This window comes from Pyxicephalus adspersus, chromosome 4 (assembly GCF_032062135.1).
Source record: "Pyxicephalus adspersus chromosome 4, UCB_Pads_2.0, whole genome shotgun sequence".
NCBI lineage: Eukaryota > Metazoa > Chordata > Amphibia > Anura > Pyxicephalidae > Pyxicephalus > Pyxicephalus adspersus.
In genome coordinates, this window is record NC_092861.1 from 90,198,294 (window position 1) to 90,210,867 (window position 12,574).

The window sequence follows — 12,574 nt, forward strand, 5'->3', positions numbered from 1 at the left end:
GAGAGATTTTTTTATGTTAGCTGAACCATTGCAAATAATAAATGATCAGCAATAATATGTGTTTCTTTCTATGCACTGATGTTGTTCTATTGAATAATACATTTTCCTCAAATTGCCTCTTTTTTTTTGCTCTTGTAGGTAGCAGACTGTGCGTGGGATGAAACTGTGAAAGTATATACCTTGCCCTGTCTTGCAGTCCCTCAGGAATAATCATTTATCTGAAAAAGTGGAAAACCTATGAAGTGGACAATGATTGCCAATTAGATGTGACATTATTTCAGCCATTTATATTTTTCTATTTATGATTCTTTTTTACATGTGACTACTAATCGGTAGAAAGGCTTAAGTGTCTAAATGGATATGAATTATAATAAAACCCTTGTATTATGTAAATGACTGCAAAATATATCAACTAGGAATGGATTCATATGGAAATATCTTTATAAAATAAACAAGAAATGTATGTAAGTCTCCAGGGTTTTCCTGAAGATGTTTGATTTTATCGGGAAGTTATTTTTTGTCTGCACATATGGCCCCCTTTACCTGTAAAAAGGACAAAAAGGATATTCAAGCTGAGCCAGTGTATTTTTTCTTATAAATAAATGTATTAAAAGTTACTCTCCATGGATCTGTTTATTCACAAACATTTTATTGGATCTTGTTTACTGTTTTGATTAATAATGACGTCTCCAATTGGTGCCCTAGGTTCATGCTTGAGTTGAAATGTTTTTTCCGTTTTTTTAGGTTAAAGTACCTAAGTTTATGTTTAGATTGGTTTATATGCCATTGTTTTATATTGAAGGGTGACAAAGACCAGTGTCCCCCAATGGTGTAGGTTACATTGGGGATCAGTGTGGTTTGGTTTAAACACCCTTATCACAACTTTGACGCTTGACAGCTAGGGTACCGATTATATCAGTAACTCCATTCAAGTGAATTTAGGATAATTTGGGTTTGGCAATCATCGGTCAAAAAAAGTGTTCTTTCATAAAAATGGTGTTATGAAAGCAGGGATCGCAAAAAAGATTGAGAATAAAACCTGACCATCATTTATCTGATCAACACCTCTGTCTTTTACTGCACATTTGAAGGGTACTTTAATTATGTAGTCTTTACAAATACCAAACCAAACATATCAAGACAATAGGTGGTTCTAAACTCTGAATTTTTTGAATGCAAATAAATTTAGGACGCACGTCTCTATAAATCTGCGATTGTTATTTTGTGGGCGGGAGTGTAATGTGATGATGGACAGATAATGTCATTCATTGTAATAAGCTGTTTCTCTTGACCTTTTTTATTTAGCGCTAATGTATCTGCAAGTAAAAGCGTATGACACCTTTTGACATAAGTCCTTGAAGGATTTTTATAAACTGTTTAATGAGTTTTCACAAGTAAGTTGAGCCACGTGGACAGTAGCCTGGTCTTGTAGTGTAGAAAAGCGGAATTTACATTTTTTTATTTAACTATTGAATGGAAATTTATCCCTGTGTTAATCTGCTTTAAATAATTCACAGGTTGTTTCTTTATAGCATAACCAACACCGTAACCACTAGTCAATCTTGATTTATTTTGTCCTTGTCAGATCAAATAATGTGATCATCCCTTCACATTTGTAAATGCAAGTATGTGCTAAAAATATTTTTTCTGTCTAAATAATGTGTCAATTATATTTAGAAAAGCAGTAAATTTAAAATCGGCTGCAATATCTTTTGTATGAAAAAGTCTGATGCCTATTTTATCTAACACAACACAAAAGGAACTAAAGCATGCTCCCTTTGGCTTCAGAGAATATTGGCTAACCCGCAAGCCGATATGAGGTCATCCTTTACCCGTTTTAGGTGGGATTGAAGCCTGCTAAGCCTTATATACAGTTGTGTTCAGAACATTAGCAGTGTTCAAAATAGGTAAATAAAGTGCAAAATCCTTACATGGGCTTTTTTTTCCATACACGCAAGTGCATTGTATGCATTGGGAACACTGCACATTCTAGAAAATTGAATATTAGTCTGTTCTATTGCAGTGTGGAATTTAACCACCTGGGCGTTTCACTGATGTCTAGATTTCTGTACCAAAAGCGGTACACTGTTTTTCATGAAATGTTTTTTTTAAATTGTAGACCTGTAACTTACAGAAATATGTCTGAACAAGGGTTCTAGTAGATATCATGAATATAAAAAGTTTGAAACACAATCATGTAAAAAAAAAAAAAATTACTTTTATTAAAATTAAATAAAAAACACAAAAATCAGCTTAAACAAGAATACATAAATAATTTAAAAATACTGAAAATGCAATAATTCGGTATACTGTATAGTAATATATTTTTCTAAAACACCTCCCTAGTGTGGTAAATTTTAAAACAGAGTCCAACCTCACATACCTACAGACAAAACCACATAAATATATTTTGTATTATTTTGTATTGGATTGAATACAGGACTTTGTATTGAATCCAATACAAAATATTTGAATTTCCCGCTACGACCCCCATCGACGGGCGCATGCACTGCCTATATGCACTGCCTATATGCACTATATATTATATAAAGATTTCTTTGTATTGGACTCAATACAGCTTTTTTGTATTGAGTTCAATGCAAAGTAATTTGAATTTCCCGCCTCCCGCCCGCACTGCCGCATGCTGCGACGTCACCGGGAAACCTCAGAGATCGTCACTGCACACGCCAGATGAAGAAAAAAGAGGACAGATGTGTCTGGAGGAGCTGCAGGTGCAGGGTAAGTATTTTTTTTCAGTTGTAATCAATGTTTTTTCAGTTGTAATACAATGTTGTATGACAATCCGATTGCAATGTCATGCTTGTTTATATTTTTAGCTACCCCGACCTTGGTTCGGGGTAAACGATAGTAGCAAGTTTACTTACCCCGTACCAAGGTCGGGCTAACCGCCCAGGTGGTTAATTAGTGAGGTCATTTATTCAGTGTGCCAATTATTGCCCTTATTAAAGGAAGGAAGCCAGCAAATGTACATGCTGGTTAGAGTTTTATTTCTCTGAGTGAGAGTAAAATGGGTCATTCCAGATTCCAGAGTACTTTAAATAAAAAGTTGATTGGAGAGGGGAACACATAAAGAAGTGCAGAAAATGATTGGCCATTTGTTGGCCAAAGATGGTCTGAAGTTACCTGTGAGTACTGTTACAATAAGAAGTTGCCTATGTGAAGCCAGTCTATCGCCAAAAAACCCCTTCAAAGTTCCAGTGTGGAAAAAAAAAGACGTGCTAAAGGGGTTACAGTTTGCCAAAGAACACATTACCTGGCCCAAAGACAAATAGTGCATTATTTTGTGAACTGATTATTATTATTATTATGCAGCATTTAGATAGCATCAACATGTTACACAGCGCTTTACAAAAACCATAGTCATGTCACTAGCTGTCCGTTAAAGGAGCTCACAATCTAATGTCCTTACCATAGTCATATATCTTTAATACAATCTAAGATCAATTTTTTGGGGGAAGCCAGTTAACCTTACAGCATGTTTTTGGACTGGGATGAAACCGGAGTACCTGGAGGTAACCCACGCAAATATGGGGGGGGAACATGCAAACTCCATGCAGAATAGTGTCTTGGCTGATATTTGAACCTGGGAACCTAATGCTGCAAAGGCCAGAGTGCTAAACTCTGAGCCACCGTGATGCCCATATGACTGATGAAAACAAGATTTTTCTTTTAGGGTCTAGGGGCCGCAACACTGAATTTAAGCCACAGTACACTGTGAAAACCGTGACGCAAGGATTATGATTGGGGATGTTTCTCATACTATAATGTTGCCCCTACTTTTAAACGTATCAGGATCATGGATCAGTTTAAATACATTTTAAAGCATTTGGGATCATTTTAGCAAATCACACATAAAATGACAGATACAGACTACAAAATGACAGATAGTAACGACAATTCACAACATTCAAACAAAACAATAATTTTGTAGGGGGAGGTGTCAAATACTTCCACCATGGTTCTCGGATATATTCAAATTTAAGTACATTATTTTTGAGGGTGAATGGAAGCTTGTCATTTATCATGATCCAATTTAGTTTGGGAGTAAGGGCTTTCAAGATCAAAGTGGGGGTTCACCAGGACTGAGCGATGATCAGATGGAGGTTTGCCAAAAGGATATAGTGAATTCAACATAAAGAATTTTAGGAATGGAAATTTCTGGGTTGCTAAAGAGTGTGCATTCTAGAGTCTTAGGAATGCGATGGGTGGTGATAATAGCAATTGCTTCAAATATTTCATTTCAGAAAGGTCTAAGCCTCCGAACACAACTTGGGAGCATCCACGAAAGCAGAGGGGGGATATTTGGTGGTTAAATTTGGATACTCTCTCTGGGACTAAGTACCATCTGAGGAGAAATGTATAGTTTGCTTCAATTAGAGAAGTATTTATAGAAATTTTAGAAAGGTGGGGTCTTTACAGTGGGGGGACCTCCAACAATTTAGAGAGTATGAAAGAGGCCAGTTGACTATATCGCAACCATTCAATGATAGGTAGCTCATCCCTCTTTTTCAACTGTGGAAAGGTAAAATAACCCTAGGGCCAATCGTGTCACTTATTCGGAAAAATCCTGTGTCCGTCCACCATGCAAAAGTATTAGGGCTTAATCCTGGTGGGAACTTCAGATTATGCCATTATAGGGAGAATAGCACGTGAGGAAAACCTGGGATTGATTTACTGCAACATCTATCCTAAATTGTAAGGGAAAGGGATAAGGATGGACACATTATTGGTAGTTGAGTTTCGGAGAGATCCACATCATAAATTCTATAGCAATTTTCCATTTCCAACCACTGGATTGATTATCTAAGAAGGAGCATTGCACATGCTAATTGTGAGATTTGCACTGTATCACAATACAATATTGTTACATTATTATATATGTATATTATATCATTATATATTATTAATACATTATTACACTACATTTGGATATTTGGTGCCCCAAGGCCTCATTTAGTTTTAGGGATAAAAAGAATAGTGCGATAGATTCTCCGCATACCAGACCGCCAATTAGGGAGTTTAGTTCTCAGCTGTAGCTTTTTGAGATCTTGCGACGGTACTAGAATAGGAAGTGTGCAGAGGAAATATATCAGTTTAGGTAAGACATCCATATTAATGGCTGCAATTCTTTCAAACCATAAAGGAGGCTATGCTGACTATCTAAGTCTGTGTAAACGCGCTAAAACAGTGGAGGATAATTCGCCGAATAGAGGGAGGATACAGTTGGGGTAATTTGAATGCCAAAATAAGAAGAGGGATTCCATTGAAATACAAAGTTCTGCTTTAACATGGCAACTAGATCTGCAGCAAGGTTATTGGTTAAGGCACAAGACTGGCTCAAGTTTTTGCTTAGTCCTGAGCCCCTTGTGAATGTATTAAAAAGTTGGATCAAATTAGGAAGGGTGATAGGCGGGGATGATAAGTACATGAGTATATCATCAGCAAACAGAGCATTTATGTGCCTTCGGGAAACAGGTGATGCCTTTTATGTTTACATGTGATCTGATCAGATGCGTCAGGGGTTTAAATAGGTCAGGTCAAATAGAGGAGACAGGGAACAACCTTGGTGAGTGGCCCTACGGATGCAGCTATCTGGTGACTAGTAGCCATTCAATTCGATCCTAGCCTTAGGAGCGTTATACAGAGAGGCCAGTATAGTGGTAAAGTATGGGCCAAATCCCATGTGTTTTAGTGGAGAAGTTGAATACTGCTAGGATAAACTATCCAATGCTTTGGAAATCGATAGAAATGAGCATTGCATGTCTGTTCTTACCACAATATCCGTTGAATGCGTTGAATCCGTTGAAATCAAATCAATGGATCTCCAGGTTTATTCAGGGGCCTGTTGAAATCGTATAAAATTCCACTTGTTCTGGGTGGATATAGGTACCTAGGAATTAATTCATTCCGCTAAAAATGTGATCATTACTTATTAATGGGATTTGTCTGTAATTAGCTACGTCAGTATGATTTTTACCAGGTTTAGGGATCACACTGATGAAAGCTGAATTCATCTCTGGGGGGTAATGGGTGTTCTTCTCTGAGATAGGTAAAGAGGTCCACAAGGTGTGAGGTAAAAAATTACAGTTTCCTCAATTGTAAAAGTTTTTTCTAGTAATTCTCTATGGTGATTCTCAAGATTTGGCATTCCAAATCCGGCCCGAGGATCAGCAGTTTGCTGTAAAACTCCTGAAAGGTTTGTAAAATGGACACAAGATTTTGTGTGAGTTTGCTATCCAATATCCTAATCTTTGGAAGAGCATGAGTTTTTTATAGGGTTTACTTATTGAACAAGTAAGGAGCCTGGCTTTTCCCCTCAAAGTAAAGAACATGTGGCGTGACCATCTAAGGAATTTTTTTGCCTTTGTGGTAGGACTCAAGTTCAAGTCTTTTGGCTGTATCAAGCTGAGATCGAAGGTCAAGATGGGGATCATTAACTTTTTTATCAGTACATTGTTCTTCCGTACAAAATCTGGAACAAACTATTTCACTCAGATTTTCAGAGAGAAAATTACTATACCAAGCATGTGCAACATTTGCTGCCTTCTTTCCTTAAATAAGGACGATAATTGACAACTGTTTTTTCACAGAATGAACCTACTGCTATTTTTTTAAACAGCCCAACTTTCTCTTTCCTTAACTTTCTGTAAAGAAATAACAAAAATTTGATACATTTCTCTTCATGTTTTGATTTGAAGTAGAATGTGCAGTGCTCCCAATGCATTTGTATGTATTGAAATAAAAGCTAGTATAAGGACTTATATAAGAGCTTTAGTCACTTTTTTTAAAGGCACTACTATTATTCTGAACACAACTGTAAATCAAATAAGCCTGGGTTAGGACAAGACCTTTACAGGAGTGCATGCTAGTCTGACATCCACCAAACTATTCATAGTTCTAACTATTCCTTGTTCCTGGGCATAGGTTTGTGGTGGTTGGAGTTTTTTGTCCTGAAGGACTAGATTTGCCAACCCTGAATTGTAAAATTAATACATTGACCAGAGAAAAGAAGGGTTTTTGGCACAGTAAAGTATTATATTAAATTATAATTCTCATATAACAATACAAAAACATTCTCAACAGGTGGACCACAGTAGGTCGAGATAGGGACTGCAGGATTGTTCTTAAGTTAAATTTGTATGTCAGAACAGGTACATTATTTTATTAAATACAATTAGGACAGATGTTTGTCTCAACATACCGTATTATTAGGCAGCATGGTGTCAGTTACTGTATAAAATCCTCACTGTGAGGTAATCACAAACAAAGTAAAAAAAAAAAAAACTTTATGGAGCCTACACATTCATTAACTTCTGGAGCAAGTTGTGTTTTGATATGCAAAAAGAAACAACTGCAGGGTTTGTCTTGGTCATTAAAGAGTTACAAGATGTTACAGAAGAGCTTAGTCTCAGCTGTATTTAGAAAAAGATTTCTTCTGCAAGTCATGCAAAACCTCCCCCCTATCAAGCCTCCATCCTGCACAGGAACGAGCAGGGAAGTCCCGTTCATATCTAGGAGTTGTGCGTTTGTCAGATGTCTTTAATTCGGGGACTATCTGTACTTTTTGGTCAAACTTCTCCACTTTAGTCTTTTCTTTCCAAAGGACTCTGTTCCAGAAGTCTTGTGATTTGTCCAGATGCAAATTTGCAAATGTAACTTAAGCTGCCACCTTCTTTTTAGAGAGAGGAGGTTTTCAACTCTTTCAAACAAGCAATACTCGTTCAGTATTTTTCTAGTTGTATTGTCATTAACTTTACCAGTTAAAATGCTGAATAAGGCCTGTAGAGTCTGAGATGTAGTTTTTGCAGTTTTTCTGAGCATTGCACATTATGACTTTTTGGTGAATTTCCTGGAACATCCATCTCTGGGAAGATTCAACTGCCACAACTTCTGCTTTTATACAAGTGCTCAAAATTAGGGGAATTTGATTACCAGCACCCAAATTCCACTTACATTCTTGGTTCTTATGAAATTGGTACAGGTGTGTCAGGAGCCTGGATGTAGATCCTCATTGTTGCCGGGTAGGCACAACTTAGGGCCTGGATGTGGTGCACCCGGAATGCAGTTTCTAATTACAAGTACAGGTTCAACAGGCAGGAGATGTGGTCAAGTGTAAGCCAGAAGTCTGTAACCAAATATTCAGTCTGAGCCGGGTATGGTACAGGATCACAGCAGACAAATGGATAGTCAGAAGGGTAGCCAACATCAGATTCCAGTATATCAGTAAAGTAACAGCAAGGTAGCAGGAGTCCAGAAACAGAGGGTAAGAGCCAGGAAAGCCAACCTGTTGCTCTGAAAGCCTGATGTCTGCAACTGACCATCTTTAACATACAGACACCAGGAAGTGAGCTCATAGATGCAGACAGGAATGCATGGCACAGTCCAGCCACTAAAGTGCATGGGTACACCAGTAGGCCCTGGATGGGTAGGAAGGAGAAATATTTCTAGGAACAGAGCAGCGAGTGGATGAGTTACCACAGACAACCTCTCGTTGAAGCATGACAGTGTGAAGTTAATTTTTCACACATTGCTTCTGCATTTTGACTTTAATAAATAAATTGTTACATGGTGTTATATGTATTGTGTAGTCATGATAAAAGTGATGTAATACCCATTAAACACAAGGGATAAGAACATTTATTTGTTCCACAAGTATGTTTTTTTTTTGTGATCTTAGACCTATAGCCCTGTCATTGGAAAGTACAACATAGGTAAGTAGTAGAGTTTTTCCCAAGGATGAGTATATTTTTTTCTTTTAGATTTACCAATAACAATTGTCTACTGTGTAACAACTATCATAGTACTCCTTCAGTGTTTAACCAAACAACCAACTTATAGGGCTCAATGTACCAGTGCCTAATTTTATTGAAAAAAATTCTGATGTTTTACAAAAGTTTATTGTTAAAAGGTTACAACCTCACTGAATTGCAGCAGATGAAAGCTGATGTAGATTGCATGCATAGGCTTCTTTAGCTGAAGATCAAAAGGATAATAATCATACTTTATGCAGTAGTTAGGTCAGCCCTCACTAATTTCCCTAAATATTGTAATATAATCAGAGGTAATCATGACATGAGACGCTTATTTCCAGATTTTGCTAGTCTGTAGGAATTTTAAATAAATCAAGGACCATTCCTTCTAGTTTGCCAAAACAGCATCATATGCCACATTCCCATTCACAATGAATATAGTATATACAAATAGAGATAAATGATTTCGGGACTTTGAAGGCATTCAATTAAGCTCAATATACACAATTGATAAGTAAAATATAAAACATACATTTAATCAAAATTTAATTAAAAATACATAAAACCATCAAACTGATTATTGCATTTACATAGTTTGTCTGTTTTATGTTGATAGCCATTCAACGTTCAATGTGTTTCACAAATCTGAGTCTGCTTCCTCTGGAAAAAAAATAGCCTATAATCACAGAATTATTCCCTATTAACTTAATTACAATTTATAGACACGTGTGTTTAATTGCATATGTACGAGAGTTCCTGGCTTTGCCCAGAAAGAAGAGAGCCAGAGTTATGAAATAACACATTTATTCAATAGTTTCCCCCCTGAGACTGATGCACTTGGTACAGCGTAGTTGCAGGTTTTCTAGACCGTTCAAATAAAAGTCCTTTGGTTGGGCCACAAACCAGCTCTCAGCAGCACCTTTGACGTCAGAAATGTCGTCAAAACGTTGCTCCTTTAGGTGTTTCTTCAAATCCGGGAACAGATAAAAGTCCGAAGGGGCCAGGTCAGGTGAGTAGGGAGGATGGTGGACCAATTGAAAACACCAAAAGAATACCGTCTTTGTCCCAGAAAACTGACGCCATGACTTTTTTGGCCGATTTCTGGGTTCGGAACTTCTTCGGCCTCGGGGACCCACTGTGGCTCCATTCCTTTGACTGTTCCTTGGTTTCAGGATCAGAGATGTGGAGCCAGGTTTCATTCTCAGTCACTAACCTAGCCAAAAAGTCCTGTACAGCTTTAAAATGGGCCAAAACGGCTTTGGATGCTTCAACTCGTTACTTCTGCTGATCACTGTTCAAAAACTTCAGCACCCACTTTGCTGAAAGCTTGCGCATGTCCAGGATAGTGGTGATAACAAACCCAACACGCTGCCAGGAGATGTCAAGTAACTGGGCTATCTTTCTTGTGGATATTCGCCGGTCCTCAATAATCAGTTTATGGACAGCATCGCAAGTTGCTGGGTCAGGTTGCCAGCCACTGCGGGGTTCATCTTCAACGGTGAAATGCCCAGTCTTCAAACAAGATACCCAAGTTTTGACAGTGCTGTAGGAAGGACACACCTATTCCCCAGTGTTTGTGACATCTCAGTGTAAATGTCCTTTGCTGAATTTCCCTGGATAAACAAAAACTTCATGACAGCCTGTACTTCCAACGACGTGAAACTTGCTTGTGCCTCTGCCATCACAGCTTCTCACTAAAAGAAAAAACAGTTTTAGGAATCGCAAAGACCTGATATTTGCAGTTACATACCATGATTTTAGGCAGTCATATGCCCCCACACTCATTTTTCAATTTCATCTGGAAGGGGGCAAAGCTAGGAACTTCTCAGCACCCCCTCATATTTGCGGTTACTCACAGTATTTCTCTTTAATGGCTCCCTGGTTTAAATAGCCAGACCAGCTAAGTGATCCTTTCATGGGTTGTAATAAAGGTAGATCAAAACTGCTATTTAAAGAAGAAGAAGGTTCTTTTAAATGGAAATAGTATTCATGATACAGGTAAATCCTCCATATTGCTATCTCTTTTTATTGTGCATATGGTGTTCACCTCACCAAATCTTGAATTTTACCACCGTGTGAAAACATCACTATTCATGCCCCCTCTTTTGGAGGCAATACCTCAGTCTGGGTATTTAAACCAGGGAGCCATACTGGGAGTAACCTCAAATACATGTGCAATTGTACGTACAGGTGTCAAGAAATTGTAAATACGTTCATTAAGAATATTTCTGTGATTATAGGCTGTTTTTGTTCCTGAGGAAGCAGACTCAGCTCGGTGAAATGCGTTGAACGTTTAATGCCTATCAACTTAAAACAGACCAACTATGTAAATGCAATATTCAATTTGATGGTTTTATGTAATTTTAATTTATCAATTATTATTTTATCAATTAACTTATCAATTGTGTATATTGAGCTTAATTGAATGCCTTCAAAGTCCCAAAATAATTTATCTCGATTTGTAGGATTTTTTATCCAATGGTAAAGAGTATCCAATATTCTTTTTAAATTTTGCATAATTTGAAATATAACAATTTGAAGATAAGCAACGATGTAGTTTTCCCTCCCAAACCTGCTATATCCAAGGCAGAATTCTTAGGGGGTACTATAGTAGTTTCCTAAGAATGGGTAATAAAGTACAGATTCAAGGTGTTTTATTTAAGACTGTATATTTAAATATATACATTGAGGATAAGGGCCAATGATTTGTGTGTTTCAAGATTTTTTTTTGTAAAAGTTACAGATATAGGATGGCTTGTACCTGATAAGTATGCAAGTATTGATTAAAGTATTAATCATCTTCTTACCTAAGTACTAATCAACAAGACTTCAAAAAAAGTATTGAAAAAAGACTTTTATCAGATGTATTGTACACTTAAATTAAAAATGTTGATTCCTCTTGGACTTGAATGTGGATTGTAAATGTAAACATTGGTTGATTTAACCAACATTTTCTTTTCTTTTTCATTACCAGGCTGTCATGGCGCATTATGTAATCCCAGTCACTTACTCACAATTGTTTCATCTTGCTTTTTCTGCCATACAGAGATTGTACAACACCTTAAGCATCTGCCTGTATTATCCTAAATACATAGTTATTTTTAACCAATCACTAATTTAAATGCTAGTATCTATAGACAGCATGTTGGCTTTCAGCCCCAAGAATCTGACACAAGTGAGTTCTCAATTCAAGCTTATTTTTCTTTATAAACAAATTAAAAAGAAAGGTGGCTGCTATTATTGCCATTTACTAAAACCTTTCTGTAATATTTAACTTTTTTTTATCTTTTTGATTTTTAATTATTCATTTATGATTCAGTGGATATTAGGAGGGGTGTGGAGGAGTGAAAAGAGGGGGAAAATTGGGATTGAAAACAAGCTTCAGGGAAAAGCAGACATAGTCAGGGAGGCTGATACAGAGGAAGCACACATCCCACCACTGCTTACATTGGTATAAACTCTGAGTGAGTGACAAAATGAAGATTCCTATGTAGGGGGTCAGGGTTAACATCCAGGAGAGTTGGGTAATAGTCTTTAAAAAGTTTATACTGAATCCAGGGCAACCATGTGTTCCAGAATGTGTTGCATGTGTTTTTATGGGATGTTGTCAGATCTTCCATACATATGTGTGTTCAGAATAATAGCAGTGTGTAAAAAAAAAAAAAAAAAAAAAAAGTAACTAAAGCTCAAAATCCTTATACTAGCTTTTATTTCTATACATACAAGTGCATTGAGAACACTGCACATTCTATTCGAAATGAAAACATGAAGAAACATTTATCAAATTTGTGTTATTCCTTTAC

General features: G+C 36.9%; 1 protein-coding gene across 1 annotated transcript in view; it reads left to right on the forward strand.

Moving 5' to 3' along the window:
- The window catches only part of PEX7 (peroxisomal biogenesis factor 7), a gene marked incomplete in the record, with an annotated part of 101,344 nt that extends 100,727 nt beyond the window's left edge, over positions 1 to 617 (forward strand). The window contains 1 exon segment of the mRNA XM_072408948.1: positions 139 to 617. Within this exon segment, the coding sequence (XP_072265049.1) occupies positions 139 to 210 (72 nt within the window).
- Between the last annotated feature and the right edge of the window lie 11,957 nt (positions 618 to 12,574).